An 18,332-nucleotide genomic window follows, 5' to 3' on the forward strand; every position below is an offset into this window, starting at 1 on the left:
CAATGGGTGATTTCCAGATCTCAAACCAGTCCCTAAACCTGTCTGTGCATGAAAAGCTCTTGGGGGAATTTCAAAATATATAAATTGAAAGGACCAACACAGACCTAAGAGATTTTCTGGGGGAAGGGCAGGAATATGCCTTTTTGAAAACTCTGTAAAAGGCCGGCGCTGCGGCTCACTAGGCTAATCCTCCGCCTTGCGGCGCCGGCACACCGGGTTCTAGTCCCGGTCGGGGCGCCGGATTCTGTCCTGGTTGCCCCCTTCCAGGCCAGCTCTCTGCTATGGCCCGGGAGTGCAGTGGAGGATGGCCTAAGTCCTTGGGCCCTGCACCCGCATGGGAGACCAGAAGCACCTGGCTCCTGGCTTTGCACCGAGCTGGCTGCAGCAGCCATTGGAGGGTGAACCAATGGAAAAGAGGAAGACTTTTCTCTCTCTCTCTCTCTCTCTCTCTCTCTCACTGTTCACTCTGTCAAAAAAAAAAAAAAAAAAAAACTCTGTAAGATTCTACATCAGTCCCTAAGAAGACCCCATACTGAGAGCCAGTGACTTACTGGCATCCCACACTAAGGTGGGACAGAATAAGCAATAGCTGAACTCCATGGACTGAACCTAGACAATCAGGACCTAAAGCCAGGCCGAAGCCACACTGGAATGGCACTAGGACATTAATGCACATTTTTTAAAATACCAAAGACCACCCAGAATAAGCTAAAGCCAAGTTTTACTCATTCATTTCAAACTAGCTCAGTATGTACTGGACAATACATGTAAAGGCACCTTAGACATATAAATAAAAATCTGAACAATGATTTGTCTTTTGTCTTTTGTCATATGACCATTGCAAAGTAACTAAGGCTCCAACTTCCCATGGTTTTCTAATTAAAAGATCTAAAAAGAATTCATGTTTTTAAATTGAAAATAGACAAAAGATGTGCCTTTGGGCTTGCTGCTGGGGCCTTCTCCCCGCCACGTGCACGAAAAAGCCCAGTAGATGAAGCCCAGCCTGGCCTGATGCAGATGCACCCCCTACCCCGGCCCACACCAAAGGCCAACCATGAGATGGGACACAGGAAGCACCTCACCGCCACCACAGGACAGGACAGGACAGGACGGGATGGGACGGGACGGGAGGGGAGGGGAGGGGAGGGGAGGGGAGGAGAGGAGAGGAGAGGAGAGGGGAGGGGAGGGGAGGGGAGGGGATGAAAGGGGAGTCTGTGTGAGTTACAGACAGAGTTCACAGAGTCTGTGTGAGTTACAGGAGCCCTGGCCTGTGTGGCACTGTACAATGTGGAACACAAATGAGAAAAACTGCAGCTTAGCCCCTAGCCCCTGAGCTTAGACAGGCTCAGGCAGCAAGAAAGGAGAGGAGAGGAGAGGAAAGGAGAGGAGAGGAGAGGAGAGGGGAGGGGAGGGGAAGAGAGGAGGGGAGGGGAGGGGAGGAGGGGGGAGGAGAGGGGAGGGGAGGGGAGGAGAGGGGAGGGGAGGGGAGGGGAGGAGAGGGGAGGGGAGGAGAGGAGGGGAGAGGAGGGGAGAGGAGGGGATGAAAGGGGAGTCTGTGTGAGTTACAGAGTTCACAGAGGAGAGGAGAGGAGGGGAGGGGAGGGGAGGGGAGAGGAGGGGAGGGGAGGGGAGAGGAGAGGAGGGGAGAGGAGGGGAGAGGAGAGGAGAGGAGGGGAGAGGAGGGGAGAGGAGAGGAGAGGAGGTGAGGGGAGGGGAGGGGAGGGGAGAGGAGGGGATGAAAGGGGAGGGGAGGAAGGGAGGGGAGGGGAGGGGAGAGGAGGGGAGGAGGGAGAGGAGAGGAGAGGAGAGGAGGGGAGGGGAGAGGAGAGGAAGGGAGGTTAGGGGAGGGGAGAGGAGAGAAAGAAGGAAGGGGGAGGGAGGGAGGGAGGAGGAAGAGAGGGAGGGAGGGAGGGAAGGGGAGAGGGGAGAGAAAGGGAGGGGGAGGAGGGGGCGAAACAATCATCAATTCAAATGCTTAAACCCATGTTTTTCTTTTATTACAGGTATTGCTATATCAACTATAAATTCTTTTGCACCAAGATCTGAACAAATTAAAATCAGAAACCAATAGTACAGAGCTTTAGTTTTAAAGCCGATTCTCTAACACTGAGTTCCAACCAATGCAGCCCTATCTTAGAATTACAGCAATACCATCGCAGGAGAGAAACATCACACTCAGTCTTAGCATGTTTTGAAAGCACTTACTTGGCTGTTTTCTGGTTTTCTTAGAATCTTATTGCAGTTTGTTATCCAAGTAACCAGGGAAAAAATACTTAAACTACTCAAAGCTGTCATTTTGATATATTTTCCAGGAGTCTGAACTCTTTCTTGGGCGGAACTTGGGCTAATGTCCACGTGTCAGATTCATTTGAAATACATCCAAATCCTCAATGTGCAGCAAGTAGACATTTATTCTTCAATAATTCCTCATCTCTATTCAGATTACCACTCAAGTCATCAAGATTTGTAAGATTTTCCCTGAAAATGCTATCCCATCACTAAATGATTCCTCAAAGACCAATGACAAGGGCCAACGCTGCGGTGTAGCAGATAAAGCCGCCGCCTGCAGTGCCGGCATCCCATATGGGCACCAGAAGGAGATTCAGCTGCTCCACTCTGACCCAGCTCTCTGCTGTGGCCTGGGAAAGCAGTAGAAGATGGCCCAAGTGCTTGGGCCCCTGCACCCACGTGGGAGACCCAGAAGAAGCTCCTGGCTCCTGGTTTCGGATGGGCACAGCTCCAGCTGCAGTGGCCATTAGGAGAGGTCTTCCATCCACTAGTTCTCTCTCTGCCTCTGCCTTTGTCCCTCTGTTACTCTACCTTTCAAATAAATAAATAAATCTTAAAAAAAAAAAAAAAAAAAAAAAAGACCACCAATGACAGAAGGAAAAATTCACCAACAGTGCGGACTCTAATACTGGAAAGGGTTATCAAACAATACTGCAGATGTATGTCTCCCTTTGAAGACTTAAAAACAGAATAATTCTATCTTGCTGGGATGTTTTGGGTTAGCCTTTCAGTATCCAAGGGAGAGAAAGGAATGATGTGCCAATACTGGCAAAACTGTTAACATTTGATAACAACAAAAAAATCCAATGTTGACAAAATTGGGGGAAAAAAGTACTCTCTTACCCTGTTGTTAGGAACATACACTGATATAATGCTTTTTGAAGAAAACTTCACAATCTCTACCCATTTTCAAATACATACCACCCTTGGATATAGTGAGTCCAATTTAGAATTTATCCCATGGCTATGACTGAAAAAATATGAAAAGACATAAGGATGCTTATGGCAGCATTGTTTGTAATAACAAAGTTGATAATCTATTTAACCATCTGTAAGTAACTAAGTAAATTTCTCACAAGGAGAACACTATGTAGGAATGGAGAAGAATAAAGAATGTATGTAACGAGCCGGCGCCGTGGCTCAATAGGCTAATCCTCCACCTTGCGGCGCCGGCATACCGGGTTCTAGTCCCGGTTGGGGCGCCGGATTCTGTCCCGGTTGCCCCTCTTCCAGGCCAGCTCTCTGCTATGGCCAGGGAGTGCAGTGGAGGATGGCCCAGGTGCTTGGGCCCTGCACCCCATGGGAGACCAGGAAAAGCACCTGGATCCTGGCTCCTGCCATTGGATCAGCGCGGTGCGCCGGCTGCAGCGGCGGCCATTGGAGGGTGAACCAACGGCAAAGGAAGACCTTTCTCTCTGTCTCTCTCTCTCTCACTATCCACTCTGCCTGTCAAAAAAAAAAAAAAAAAAAAAAAGAATGTATGTAACTGATAATACAGATTTTTTAAAATAGAAGTGAAAAAAGCAGTCTACCATGCAATATATATATACATACACACATACATACTTATTAACACACATAGTTACACAAATATGTATTTGTAGAAGTAAAATAATTTTGAAAAATACAAAATAAATATTAACAATTGTTGACTGAGAAATAAAATTTAGGGTAAGGAGGAACAGAAACCCTGTTAAATGCTAAAATTTGCCACCCAGCTATCATATTAAAAAGCACAGGACAGGCCGGCGCTGTGGCTCACTAGGCTAATCCTCCGCTTTGCGGCGCCGGCACACCGGGTTCTAGTCCTGGTCAGGGTGCCGGATTCTGTCCTGGTTGCCCCTCTTCCAAGCCAGCTCTCTGCTGTGGCCTGGGAGTGCAGTGGAGGCTGGCCCAGGTTTGGGCCCTGCACCCCATGGGAGACCAGGAGAAGCACCTGGCTCCTGCCTTTGGATCAGCGCGGTGTGCCAGCCGCAGCACACCGGCCGCGGCGGCCATAGGAGGGTAAACCAACAGCAAAAGGAAGACCTTTCTCCTTTCTCTCTGTCTCTCTGTCTCTCTCTCTCTCTCTCACTGTCCACCCCGCCTGACAAAAAAAAAAAAAAAAAAAAAAAAAAAAAAAAGCATAGGACAACCTTTTGGAGAACTACTCAGAAGTTTCATACAAAGCTAAAAATACATATGTCCTACAACCCAGCAATTCCACTTTCAGTTATTAACCCAACAGAAACAAAAATCTGTGTTTACAGATAATGCTTGTACAAAAACATTTCTAACAGCCTTATTCTTAACAGCCCCTAAACAGGTAACAACTCAAATATCTATCAACAGGAAAATGGATGAACAAACTGGCATATTTCAACATTGGTTCACCTTTAGTAATAAAAAAGAATGAATCACTGATACAAAAAAACCATGGATGAATCTTTTTTTTTGTTTTTTTGGTTTTTTTTTTGTTGTTTTTTTTTGTTTGTTTGTTTGTTTGTTCGTTTTGACAGGCAGAGTGGACAGTGAGAGAGGGAGAGACAGAGAGAAAGGTCTTCCTTTTTGCCGTTGGTTCACCCTCCAATGGCCGCCGCGGCTGATCCGAAGGCAGGAGCCAGATGCTTCTCCTGGTCTCCCATGGGGTGCAGGGCCCAAGCACTTGGGCCAGCCTCCACTGCACTCCCTGGCCATAGCAGAGAGCTGGCCTGGAAGAGGGGCAACCGGGACAGAATCCAGCGCCCCGACCGGGACTAGAACCCGGTGTGCCGGCGCCGCAAGGCGGAGGATTAGCCTAGTGAGCCGCGGCGCCAACCATGGATGAATCTTACATCTGCTGAGTGAAAGAAGCCAGACACAACAGAGAATACATACTCACTGGGTGGTCCCATTTATATGAACCCCTGGGATTAGTAAAACTAATCTACAGTGGCAAGCATCAAAAGTCTTAGCCTGCTAGTGGTGGAATGTGGGGGAGAAAATTTAGGGAAAGCCATGGATTGACTGGAAGTAGGATGGAAATTTTTGGAGTGATGGAAATGTTCTCTATGTTGTTTTGGCTGATAGTTACATGGATACCTAGAATTGTAAAACACAATTATCTATTTAAATACTCTAATTTGACGGTTATATTCACAGATATGTTCAACTATCATCAGAATCAATTCTAGAACACTTGTATCCCCTTAAAAAGAAGCTCCACACTCATCACTATAAGCCTTTGCCCCCAGTCCTAACCTCTTTCCTGTCTCTGAATTTGCCTATCCTGACTGTTTCAAAAAACACTGAGTCCTGCAATCCTGTGTGGTCCTCTGTGGTCGCTTTCCTTCACTCTGCAAAATGTTTTCAGGCTCATCTATGCAGCAGCCTTCAGGTCTGCATTTCCCTCATGGCCAAAGATTCTCCATAGCACAGACAGACCACTCCTCGGCTGACAGACATATGGGCTGTTTCCACATTTAAACTACTATAAGTAATGCTGCTGTAAACATCTGTTTCTGTGAGAACTCCACATTTTATTGTATGAAAACCACAACTCAATTTTAAGAAAGAATATGGATATGAAAAATCATCTTACTACTACGGAGCATAATTTTTGAGTATTTCAGTGGTTGTCAGAACAAAAGTATTACAGAATGTCAGACAAGTATATTGTAATACAAACACGCTATTTCAAAGGAGACAAAGTTTTATGTCAATAAAAACAACTAAATAATGTTATAATTACCCAATGCCAAACAGAGGTTTCCTACATGAATGGCCAGCTGTCTGGAGAATTTAAACCACAGCCTCTCACACACTCTATATAGTTCAGTGATTATACCACAGAAATATTTATTACCATTCTGTCTTCTCCATGTCCCATTAGCAACAAAATCAACACTGAAGTATGACCTAATTCTTTTGAGGGATAAAGGAAACAATTTAGTCTATTGAGCAAAGCAGAAAATTGTTTTAAAATAATTTTTGCATGGTACTGGGCATGATAATTACACAGAACTAGGATGCCTCGGGGCTGTCATACTAGAAGGAAAATTTTCTTCTTTACAAATTAAGGAATGTTCTTTTCCCAAAAATGGTTATAAATTATTTCTCATACTGTGATACAAACAAGACCTTTATTCCTGGCCCAAAATAAAAAATAAAAAATAACTCTCACAAAAAAAAACAATGAAACACATCCATTGTCACTTCATTTTGCAGAAATGGTGGGAAGAGAATGATAGGAATTACTGTGCTGCTCTCTCTGGGGGACTTTGCTGTATATTTTACATACACACATTTCCTCATTTATCCACAGATCAACCTTACACGGCAGGTTTACACTTTATTCTCATTTTGTAGATAAGAAAACTAAGATGAGTTAGCTGAGCTATGACACTGAGAAGAGCTGAAGAGGCTAGGATCAAACCGGAGAATTCATTTGTACAGAGCACACACCTACAATTCCTGGACTCCTCCCTGTGTCCCTGTGCATTCACAGCCCCTGTTCCTAAACATACATCCATGCTGTAGTTGCCACTTTCTCACTTCCAAGTCTTTCTGAATCCAAGTGCTTCTGTGCAAAACATTTCCTCAAAATTTCTGCAGATGGCCAGTGACTCTCTAACAGCCAAATCCAAAGGACATCTTCTGACAGGACCTCCTAGGTGTGAAACTCTCCTCCCCTGGCTTAATCGACCATTTCTCTAATTATTCTTTGCTTCTTTAAAAAATGTTAAATTATTTTTATTTATTTGAAAGAACAAGAGAGAGAGGAGGAGGGAAGAAAAGAGGGAGAGCAAGCTTCCACTTGCTGGTTCATTCTCCAAATGTCCACAACAGCCAGGGCTAGGCCAGGCCAAAGCCAGGAACTCCACCCAGGTCTCCCATGTAAGTGGCAAGAACCCAAGTGCCTGAGCCATCACCGTTGCCTCCCATGGTGTGCATTAGCAGGAAGCTGAATCAGAAGCAGAGCAGCCAGGACTCATACTGGCATTCCAAAATGGGGTGTGGGTGTCCCAAATGGCAGTTTAACCTGCTGCACCACCACACCTGTCCCTGATTACTGTTAAATAGCTCTTTCTCTTCATCTGCAGTACACCTTTGAATTCTGATGCCCACTAAAACCTAGGGGCTTATCCTTCCTTGACCTTTGTGTTGGATTTCTTTTCAATACCAGAATTCCTATTTAGTTCTTTTCTTTGACTTAGATTTGTTATTATTCTCTATTTTGGTGAAACAGTGTTTGTATACATTCCTTTAGTTCTTTATGTTTCCTTTAGTTCTTTGAACACACTTAAAATAACTGATTTAGTCTTTGTCTACGGAGTTATATTGTGGCATAGCAAGTTAAGTTGCCACCGGCGATGGCAGCATCCCATATGGGTGAGTGTTCATGTCCCAGTTGCTCCAGTTCCAATCCAGCTCCCTACTAATGGCCTGGAAAAAGCAGCAGAAGATGGCCCAAATGTCTGGACCTCTGCCACCCACATGGGAGACTGGTTAAAGCTCCTGGCTTCGGCCTGGCTCAGTGCTGGCCTTTGCAGCCGTCTGGGGAGTGAACTAGGAGACAGAACATCTCTCTCTCTCTCTCTTTGTTTCTCCCTATTCTCTTTAGTTCTTCAAATAAATAAATAAATCTCATTTTTATTTTTATTTATTTATTTTTTTTTTTTCTTGACAGGCAGAGTGGACAGTGAGAGAGAGAGACAGAGAGAAAGGTCTTCCTTTGCCGTTGGTTCACCCTCCAATGGCCGCCGCGGCCGGCGCGCTGCGGCCGGCGCACCGCGCTGATCCGATGGCAGGAGCCAGGAGCCAGGTGCTTCTCCTGGTCTCCCATGGGGTGCAGGGCCCAAGCACCTGGGCCATCCTCCACTGCACTCCCTGGCCACAGCAGAGGGCTGGCTTGGAAGAGGGGCAACCGGGACAGAATCCGGTGCCCCGACCGGGACTAGAACCCGGTGTGCCGGCGCCGCTAGGCGGAGGATTAGCCTAGTGAGCCGCGGCGCCGGCCTAATCTCATTTTTAAAAAAGTCTTTGTCTAGGCTGGCGCAGCGGCTCACTAGGCTAATCCTCCGCCTTGCGGCGCCGGCACACCGGGTTCTAGTCCCGGTCAGGGCACCGGATTCTGTCCCGGTTGCCCCTCTTCCAGGCCAGCTCTCTGCTGTGGCCAGGGAATGCAGTGGAGGATGGCCCAAGTGCTTGGGCCCTGCACCCCATGGGAGACCAGGAGAAGTACCTGGCTCCTGCCATCGGATCAGCGCGGTGCTGATGAGGGTGAACCAACGGCAAAGGAAGACCTTTCTCTCTGTCTCTCTCTCTCTCACTATCCACTCTGCCTGCCAAAAAAAAAAAAAAAAAAAGTCTTTGTCTAATAGGTTCCATATTTTGGCTTTCTTGGCGATAGTCCTATTGACTGCTTCTTTCCCTGTGTGCAGCCTGTGCTTTCTCATTTCTGTGCATGTCTCAAGGGAGGCTTTTCTTTTTTTTTCTGAATACCCCATGGTATTCATGGCTACTATAAAAATCAAATTCTCTCCTTTTCCCAGAGTTTGATATTTTTGCTGTTTATTGTTTATTTGGTGAACTTCCTGAACTAATTATGTAAAGTCAGTGTTCTTTTGTCACATACAGCCACTGAGTTTTCTTCTCACTTAGCTTGGTGGTTAGCTACCAACTAGATAGAGATTTCCTTAAATGCCTGAAACTATGACATGCCATTGTCTCTGCTGTGTGTGTGTGTGTGTGTGTGTGTGTGGGCACGCGTGCACATGCACTGGAGTATTCAACCAGGTAGTGGGAAATTCTGCCTTAGTTTTTACATCTGCTTGTGCAAAGTCCCAATGCCAGTCAGAGATGAGGGCTTAGGACCTTCCAAGGTCTTTCCTGAATATGCACACAGCCCTGGCCATGTGCATAGCCTTAATGCCCTTGGCCTTCTAGATTCCCAAGACTTCAGATATGTTCAGATAGACATCTCATTCCCCAGCTTTTTCTTTTAAGGTTTTTGTTTGTTGTTGACCCCAGTTGGCACCTCAAGTAGCTACACTGTTAAAATAGTTGTCACTGTCTTGACAACGCTTCTGCATGTATTTACAGTCAGCTTAAATAAAGTGGGGTTCAACAGCCAACTGCCAGACAGGTCAAATAATGGCAGTTCTCCAGGATGGGACTCTGCACAAACCTCCCTCCTCATTTTAACTCCATCAGTGCCAGCTGGGCTGCTCATTTTCACCAGCATTATAGGCTGCCATGGAGCTGGGGATAAGGGGGGTGGCATTAAAGCACATGGACGTGCCCCACAGCTTGCTATCACACAGTGACTCAGTCTCTGTCACTGTTGTTCTAAATATATACTGCCCAGAGTGATGTGTTTGGTTAATTTATGAAGTTATGAGAAAGCTGAACTTGACAGTTTTGGCCAGTGTTGATGTTTGTATGAAGGAGAAGATTTTGCAATATTGTTATTTTATCACTTCATCCCTCTCATTCTTCTCATTTTTAGATTTGTTTGAAAGACACTAGATTGAAGCAGTAGTAATAATGGTACGGGGCCGGCACTGTGGTGTAGCAGGTAAAGTCGCCACCTGTAGTGCCAGCATCCTATATGGGTGCCAGTTCAAGTCCTGGCTGCTCCACTTCCGATACAGCTCTCTGCCATGGCCTGGGAAAGCAGCAGAAGATGGCCCAAGTACTTAGGTCCCTGCACCAGTGTGGCAGATCCAGAGGAAGCTCCTGGCTCCAGATCAGTGCAGCTCCGGCCATTGTGGCCAACTGGGGAGTGAACCAGCGGATGGAAAACATCTCTTTCTCTCTCTGTCTCTCATTCTCACTCTCTTTAACTCTGCCTTTCAAATAAATAAATAAATCTTTAAATAATAACAATAATAATAATAATGGTACACTGTGGGGTTTAAAACACATTCAGAAGTAAATAGATAACAACAGCAACACAGAGGAAACGACGGGTAAATGGAGATACATTTGTAGTACATGTGAAGAAATGCAACCCTACTGAAGGTAGAACATGATAAGTTATGGGTACGCTGTAAATCCTACAGCAATCACTAAATTTTTTTAAAAAGAAGTAATTCAACAGAAGTAAGAAAATAAAATACTAACAAATGTCCAATTAACTTTTAATGGCATAAAAAGAAGAAAAGAACCAAAGAAGAAATAAAAAGAAAGAGACAGTGAACAGAAGCTGAGACTGTCAGCAGTATCTGCATCCAGTCCTGCACCACCCAAACCCCACCTCCATCATGATGATCCAACATGACCCCAGGCTCAGCACACCCATTCCCCAGCATGCACCTGAGCCTCATTTCCCACATGTATGAGATGCCATAACACTTTCAAGATTCCCAAAAAGGGGGCACAGAAGTCAGCAATACTAAAGCCCCACCAAAACTTTACCCATTGGAACACTCAGTTGGGGTACCAGCCCCTACACCACAAAAGGACAATCCCAGCTTTGGTTGGGGCAGCAGCCCTTCCTTCCCAGGGAAGAGATTTGCTCTCACTCACCTCCAAGTGTGTACTATCCCTTTCAATAAATCCAGCTTCCCTGTATACCTTCATGCCTCCTCCTTGAATTCTTACACACATAGAGACAAGCAGCCGGAAAAAGCCCAGCCAGTGGCCAAGATGCCCACAATCAACTACCTCTGTCCACCTACCTCCAGGCACCCTTTCTCTCTTTTCTCTCTCTCTCCCCCACTATTTACTACAGTATTAGCTTACTCAATTTGATAAATAAGCCAAGGTTAACGACTATAATGAATATACTTAACGCTATTAATTCTAACTTCCCTATTCTGGAATTTGTGAAAATTTATAAAATTTTACTAAATTAATAATATAATAAAATAATAATAATATAATAAAACAATATGGAAAAAGCACAAACCCACCTATCTCCAGAAACAAACCATGCTACTTCTGTGCTAAAAGTTATTTTAGAAAACGGCATTAGATAAGTTTATCATTTTAAAATTAGCTTAATTGTAAGAGTCAAAATGATTAGTTGGTTATTTGATAAAAATTCACATAGTCAGCCAATAGCAAAGCCATCATAAAATTCTTATTTCATAACTTCTAGTCCCATTGTCTCAAGAGAAAATAATTTCCATGTAACACCACACATACAAGCACACATAAATAATGTACTCATTTGAAATGATTCTGCAGGCCTAGCAAGATCTCAATTTGGAAACATCCTGTTAGTTGAGTCATATAACTATCTGAGGATAATCAAACTTTTTTAAAGTATATATTGTTGAATTTAATTAACTCAAATTCTCATCAATTAATCTAGATTATTAAGGGCACTGTAATTAAAAGAAAATCAAAACACTGCAGCCAAACAATCACTTAAAGCTAGCTACCAAGTTTATAAAGAATGAAACCAAACCCCAAATAGCACTTTAATGCAGAAACTGGATACCATCACATCCCAGCCACCCCACCTCCCTCACCTAGCTTAAGGTGTCCTTTCCCTATTTTTTGATTTTTACAAAGCAACCTCTTACTAAAATTAACTTACTGGGGTCAGTGTTGCGGTGCAGCAGGGTTAAGCCACTGTTTGTGATGCCAGCATCCCACATGGAGCACCGGTTCAAGTCCCAGCTGCTCCACTTCAGAACCAGCTGCCAGCTAAAGTGCCTAAGAAAGCAGCAGCAGATGGCCAAGCACGCGGGCCCCTGTACCCTACCCATATGGGAGACCTGGTTGGATTCCTAGCTCCTGACTTCAGCCTGGTCCAGCCCCAGCTGTTGCAGCCATTTGGGGAGTAAACCAACAGATGGAAGTTGGCCCTCCCTCCCTCCCTCCCTTCCTTCCTTCCTTCCTTCCTTTCAAATAAATAAATAAATCTGCTTTAAAAATTAAATGTGGTGCAGCTATCATGAGACTCATGAGACTATTTGCTTCTACAATAATTAACATCTTGATGGTGGGTATTATCTCAGGGGGTTTCTGTTCAGGAGAATTTGAGGCCCAAGGCCAAAAGTAATTACCATCTGGATGTATCCCCCAGACTGAATGAAGGCCACTTTTCCATCATAAAGAACATGGTATGGCTGACCAATCAAAGGCAGCCATGAGCACTGCAGACCAAGGAACTAGGGCGTGGGCTGAACATGCACCTCTCAAGCCCCAACTTCAATCTGTAGGAACCTCCTCCCTAACCCCTTGGGGAGCCCAGGAATTAAGGGAGAGCTGCCCAGCAGCACCTCCTTTCTTCCACCAATCTGATGTGACTGGTTTTCTCTGAGATGGGTGAGCCGACCTAGCTCTGGAGGTTATACAGCAACTCAGCCAACTGGTTTTAGGGATTGTTCTATATCAAGAAAACAATCTTTCATTTAATTAATGACTAGTTCACACTATGGCAAAAATGATTACAAAAATTAGAAATCTGTGAAGATATTACCTGTAGCTCCCAGGGGGTGTCCCTTTGAAATCAATCCACCACTAGGGTTTATGACCCACTTTCCTCCGTAAGTATTATCTCCTCTGTCAACCAGTGCTCCACCTTGTCCTACAAAACAAAATGTTCAAAAATGTTAAAAATAACATTGGAGCAAATTTTTTTTTTTACTTTCCATATAGCCAGGTATGTCTTGGAGTAAACATTTCTTTTTCATTACTATTTACTTATTTATTTGAGAAGCAGAAAGACAGAGAGATCTCCCATTTGCTAGTTCACTTCCAAAATGCCTTCAAGAGCTAGGGCTGGGCTGGGCCTGGGCCACTGCTGGGAGCTGGAAATGCAATCCATATCTCCTACATAGGTGGCAGGAACCCAATCACCTGAACCATCACCACTGCCTCCCAGAGTCTGCATAGCAGGCAATTGGAGTCAGGAGCCACAGCCAGGCATTAAACCCAGATACTCCAACATGTATCTTAACTGCTAGACCAAAAGCCTGCCTCAGAGTAATTATTTCTTAATAGGTCAAGCTACCAATAACTTACTATAAGCAGTAGTAAATATTGTAGTAAATATTGAGTAATAAAGGCTAATCTTTTCAGAACAGCTCCTATATGAAACACATTTCCTATTAGTTCCTAAGAGCTCTCTGGCTTCCAAAACTGCCCCCAATGTAAGAGATTCAGAGAGCCAGAAGAACTGAAATGGGGGGGCCAGCATTGTGGCACAACAGGTAAAGCTGCCACCTGCGACACCAGCATCCCACACGGGCGCCCGTTTATATCCCAGCTGCTCCACTTTTTTTTTTTTTTTTTTTTTAAATTTATTTGACAGATGGAGTTAGACAGTGAGAGAGACAGAGAGAAAGGTCTTCCCTCCATTGGTTCACCCCCCAAAATGGCCGCCAATCCGAAGCCAGGAGCCAGGTGCTTCTTCCTGGTCTCCAACACAGGTGCAGGCGCCCAAGCACCTGGGCCATCTTCCACTGCCTTCCCGGGCCACAGCAGAGAGCCGAACTGGAAGAGGAGCAACTGGACTAGAACCCAGCACCCATAAGGGATGCCAGCGCCGCAGGCAGAGGATTAACCAAGTGAGCCACGGCGCCGGCCCCCTGCACCACTTGTGATCCAACTCCCTGCTAATGGCCTGGGAAAGGCAGTGGAAGATGGCCCAGGTGTCTGAGCCCCCGCAACCTATGTCAGAGACCCAGATGAAGCTCCAAGCTCCTGGTTTTAGTCTGGCTGTGCCTTGACCATTGCAGCCATCTGGGGAGTGAACCAGTGAATAGAAGATCTTTCTGTATCTCCCTCTCTCTCTCTAACTCTGCCTCTCCAATAAGTAAATAAATCTTTCCAAAAAAGAACTGAAAAGGATGTGTGTGGCTTGAGATTTCTTTTTTAAGATTTTTTTTTTTTTTTTTGAAAGACAGTTACAGAGAGAGGTAGAGACTGAGAGAGCGGGGTTTTCCATTCACTGGTTCACTCCCCAAATGGTCACAATGGCCAGAGCTGAGCCAATCTGAAACCAGGAGCCAGGAGCTTCTTCCAGGTCTCCCACACGGGTGCACCAGCCCAAGTACTTGGGCCATCTTCCACTGCTATCTCAGGCCATTAGCATGGAGCTGGACCAGAAGTAGAGCAGCCAGGACTTGAACCTGAGCCTGGAGCCCATATGGGATACTGGCGCTGCAGCCACAGCGCGGGCCCCACCCTTCTTCATTTTAGTACTAAGATCTCTGCCCCAGGAGGAGCTGAAGCGTTATAACCACAACATGCAGCCTCTGTTGGTGCATGTTTCTGACCTGCACCAGAGCAGACTTGTACCTGCACCATATGTGAGGACAAGAACTTTCCCTTTTCCTCAAAAGAAAAGTATTTTAGTTTATTTGAAAGCCAGAGTTATGGAGAGAGGGGGAAATAAATAGAGAGATCTTCTATCCACTAGTTCACTCCCCAAATGACCCACAACAGTGAGGGTTGGGCCAGGCTGAAGCCAGGAGCCTGTAACTGTTGTAAACTATTCCCTGTGGTCCCCATACTTGCTGCAAATAAATTTCTTTGGGTGAAAACTCCTCCTAGTGATTTTCTTAGAATCTGCCAGGAGGCAGGCCCATAATTTTGGGTGGATAATAAAATATGGAGTTTAATTTTGAACTTAGGTTTAAGATGTTTACGAGACATTAAAAAAATAATCTTGAAAAGTAGGCAGCTGGACATGTAAGTCTAGAGATTAGGAAAGTATTCAAGCTGGAGATATAAATCTCAAAGGCATCATCATATTTAACCTCGAGACCGAGTTCTAGTTCTGCTAAGGCAGGACATATTCACAACAGTCCATCTTTCCCACTGAGTACAACTGAAAACACTAGATGAAATTAAATAAATGGGCCAATGATGTGGCATAGTAGGCTAAGCCTCCACCTGCAGTGCCAGCATCCCCTGTGGGTGCTAATTCATGTCCCAGCTGTTCCTCTTCCTATTCAGCTCTCTGCTAAGGCCTAGGAAGGTAGTAGAAGATGGCCCAAGTGCTTGGGCCCCTGCACCCACATGGGAGGCCCAGAAGAAGCTCCTGCTCTTGGCTTCAGATTGGCCCACCTCCATTTGAGAAGTGAACCAGCAGATGGAATACCTTTCTACCTCTCCCTCTCTCTGTCCGTAACTTTGCCTCTCAAATAAATAAATAAAATCTTTTTTTAATTAAATAAACAAATAAAACTACCTGAGGACTGAAAAGTGAACAGCAGGGATCAGGGAGGGAGTCAAAATTTGGAGGAGCCACTTCACAAAAGTGAGTTCTCAATAGCAATTTTTTATGTTCTCTCTTTGCAGCTGTACCCCAAGGTAGAGCACAGTTCTGGAACAGCATGGCAACAGGGTACCACAGGCAAAAAGCCTCTAAGAGAAACCCCATCCCTCTAATCAAGGGGTTCAGAAATTGAAATCAATGCACTGGCCCCCTCAAATAAAGCTTTAAAAAATAAAAGATTTATTAAAAAAATAAAAGACTACAGAACATGGTATTCCATTGATAAAGGTATTACTCACCATAAAAATTAATCTTACCTATAAATAATTGGCTTTTACAATACAATAAAGACAAATACCCAATAAACAAACAAGATAAATGAACTACCAACAAGCAAATGAAAAGACCGTCCATATCATTAGTTACCAGAGATGTGCAAACTAAAATAAGATTTTTAGTATGGCTAAAGTTTTTAAAACTGACCATATCAAATGTTGGCAAGGATGTAAAACATCTGAAACTCACACACTGCTGGTAGTAATGGAAAACAGTACACCCTAAAAATGAGCGGGAAAATTCTGGGGCAGGTATTTGGCCTAGTGGTTATGATGCTGTTTGGGATACCCACATCCCATACAGGAACATTGGACTATATTCTGGAGAATGTGCAAAATGTGCACCCTGGGAGGCAGCAGGTGATGACTTAAGTGGTTGAGTCCCTGGCACCCACGTGGGAGACTTGGAATGATTTCCTGGCTCCTGGCTTCAGCCTAGCCCAGACCTAGTCCTAGCTGTTGCAGGAATTTGAGGAATGAAATCTCTCTCTTTCTGTCTCTCTCTCTCTGACTTTCAAAGTAAAAAAAAAAAGATAATTTTTTTTTGAAGATTTATATATTTATTTGAAAGTCAGAGAGAGAGAGGGAGAGACAGAGATCAATCTTGCATCCATTGGTTTACCCCTCAGATGGCTGCAATGTCCAGGCCTGGACCAGGCAGAAGCCAGGAGCCAGGACCTTCATCTAAGTCTCCCAAATGGGTGCAGGGCCCCAAGCACTTAGGCTATCTTCTGCTGCTTTCCCAGGCCCAGACACATTAGCAGAGAGCTGGATCAGACTTGTGAAGCTGCCGGGATTTGACCTGGCACCCACATGGGATGCCAGCATTGCAGGCAGCAGCTTTACCTGCTATGCCACAATGCAAGCAAGCCCCTAGAATAAATTTTAAATAAGCAAATAAAAATTTTTTAAATATCAGGTTGTCACTAGTTTTTCCATTTGCCTTTCTTTAAGCATTTATTTAAACATAACTTGAAATAGCTCAGGTTCACCTTTCACAATGTGGCAGCGCCAATGGGGAGAGAAAGGTAGGCAGGGAATTCCTTTTCTTTAATAGTTAAAGTGGAGCTCTCTCAGGGAAATTTACACAGCTAATCTACCCTCTTCAAAGGTATTACCTTCCGGACAGAGTCCTAGTGCTTCATAAGTGAGGAGTTCGTTGGCAGAAAAGCAATCATGAAGTTCTATTACATCAATATCACTTGGTCTCAGGCCAGATTTCTCATAGCATCTTCTGGCAGCTTCTTTACTCATATCAAACCCAACCTAAAACCAAAACCATATATAAATGAATTTATGGCACCAGAACTGGGTCTTTTAAACCAGAATTAGAGAGATTAAAATATGCATAACCTTAATTCTGAGAACTGACAAGCATACTGAAATCCCACTTGATCCTGTATTACAAAGAAGTCCAAATAAAATAATATTCAGGAAGAAGAATGTATACATAAAGTTTGTACTATAATAGACAGAATTTTTAAGTAAGATATTTAAAATAGACTTAGAAATCCTCTGATCATTCAAAAACTCTCTCAAGCCACAATGTGTAGGTTGTAGTAAACAGGTTGAAGAGATTTATCAACAGGTCATTATGACTCAGACACACTGGAAAATATGGAAGAATTGCTATATAAAAATATATAATCTTTTTTTTAAATACATACAGGATTCAAACTATTTTTCTAAAGTCCATGCTCTTTATACCTCTTTGGTCTTAGTTAATAAAAGAACAGTAAACTCAATTTTTCTTCAAAGAATAAAACTGTGATGCAAAGAAAAATCTACTCTAACCAGAAAACCTGCCTAAACCATACCTGTGCTACTACCTAACTTTGTAATCTTGGGCGAATTAAAAAGATGTTTTCAAATGTGTAGCATTCTTGTGAAATCATTTTATAAACTGTAATTTACCACACAATTGTGCTGTGTGTGTGTGCACATTCACACTTCATCAAATATTCAACTAATTCTACATCTGAATTCTCATTTTTTTACTTCGTTTTTTTAAAAAAATATGCTTATTATTTTCATTGGCTTGAAAGGCAGAGCAACGGAGAAAGAGAGAGCTTTTTTTTTTTTTTTTTTTTCAGCTGGTTCACTCCCCAAATGCCAGCCAACAGCCAGGCCAGAGCCAGGAGCCAGGAACCCCATCCAAGTCTACCACTTGGATGGCAGGGACCCAAGCACTTGGGCCATCATCTGCTGCCTCCCAAAATACATGAGCAGGAAGCCGAGTTGGAAATGGAGTAGCCAGAACTCAACCTGGCACACCAACAGGAGATGCAAATGTCCCAAGTGGTACTTAACACTCACACCACAATGCACCACCCATACTTTTACCAGTTTGCATTCAGTCTTTAATCAGGATTTTTGAAGGCTAAGGGAAAGAAAGTGCTCTGAAAATATCCTTATTTTTCCGTTAACTCTGAACGTTGGAGTTTTGCACAAAGTCAACTCAAAAACAAACAGCAGGGACAGCGCTTAGGCATAGTGGGTAAAGCCATCGCCTGTAATGCTGGCATCCCATGTGGGTGCTAGTTCATGTCCCAGCTGTTCCACTTCTA

General features: G+C 44.2%; 1 protein-coding gene across 1 annotated transcript in view; it reads right to left on the bottom strand.

Annotated features, from left to right (window-relative positions):
* SCP2 (sterol carrier protein 2) overlaps positions 1 to 18,332 on the bottom strand; it is a 100,384-nt gene that overhangs the window by 49,376 nt on the left and 32,676 nt on the right. The window contains 2 exon segments of the mRNA NM_001082035.1: positions 12,686 to 12,793; positions 16,884 to 17,031. Coding sequence (NP_001075504.1) covers positions 12,686 to 12,793; positions 16,884 to 17,031 — 256 coding nt within the window.

This window comes from Oryctolagus cuniculus, chromosome 7 (assembly GCF_964237555.1).
Source record: "Oryctolagus cuniculus chromosome 7, mOryCun1.1, whole genome shotgun sequence".
Lineage (NCBI taxonomy): Eukaryota > Metazoa > Chordata > Mammalia > Lagomorpha > Leporidae > Oryctolagus > Oryctolagus cuniculus.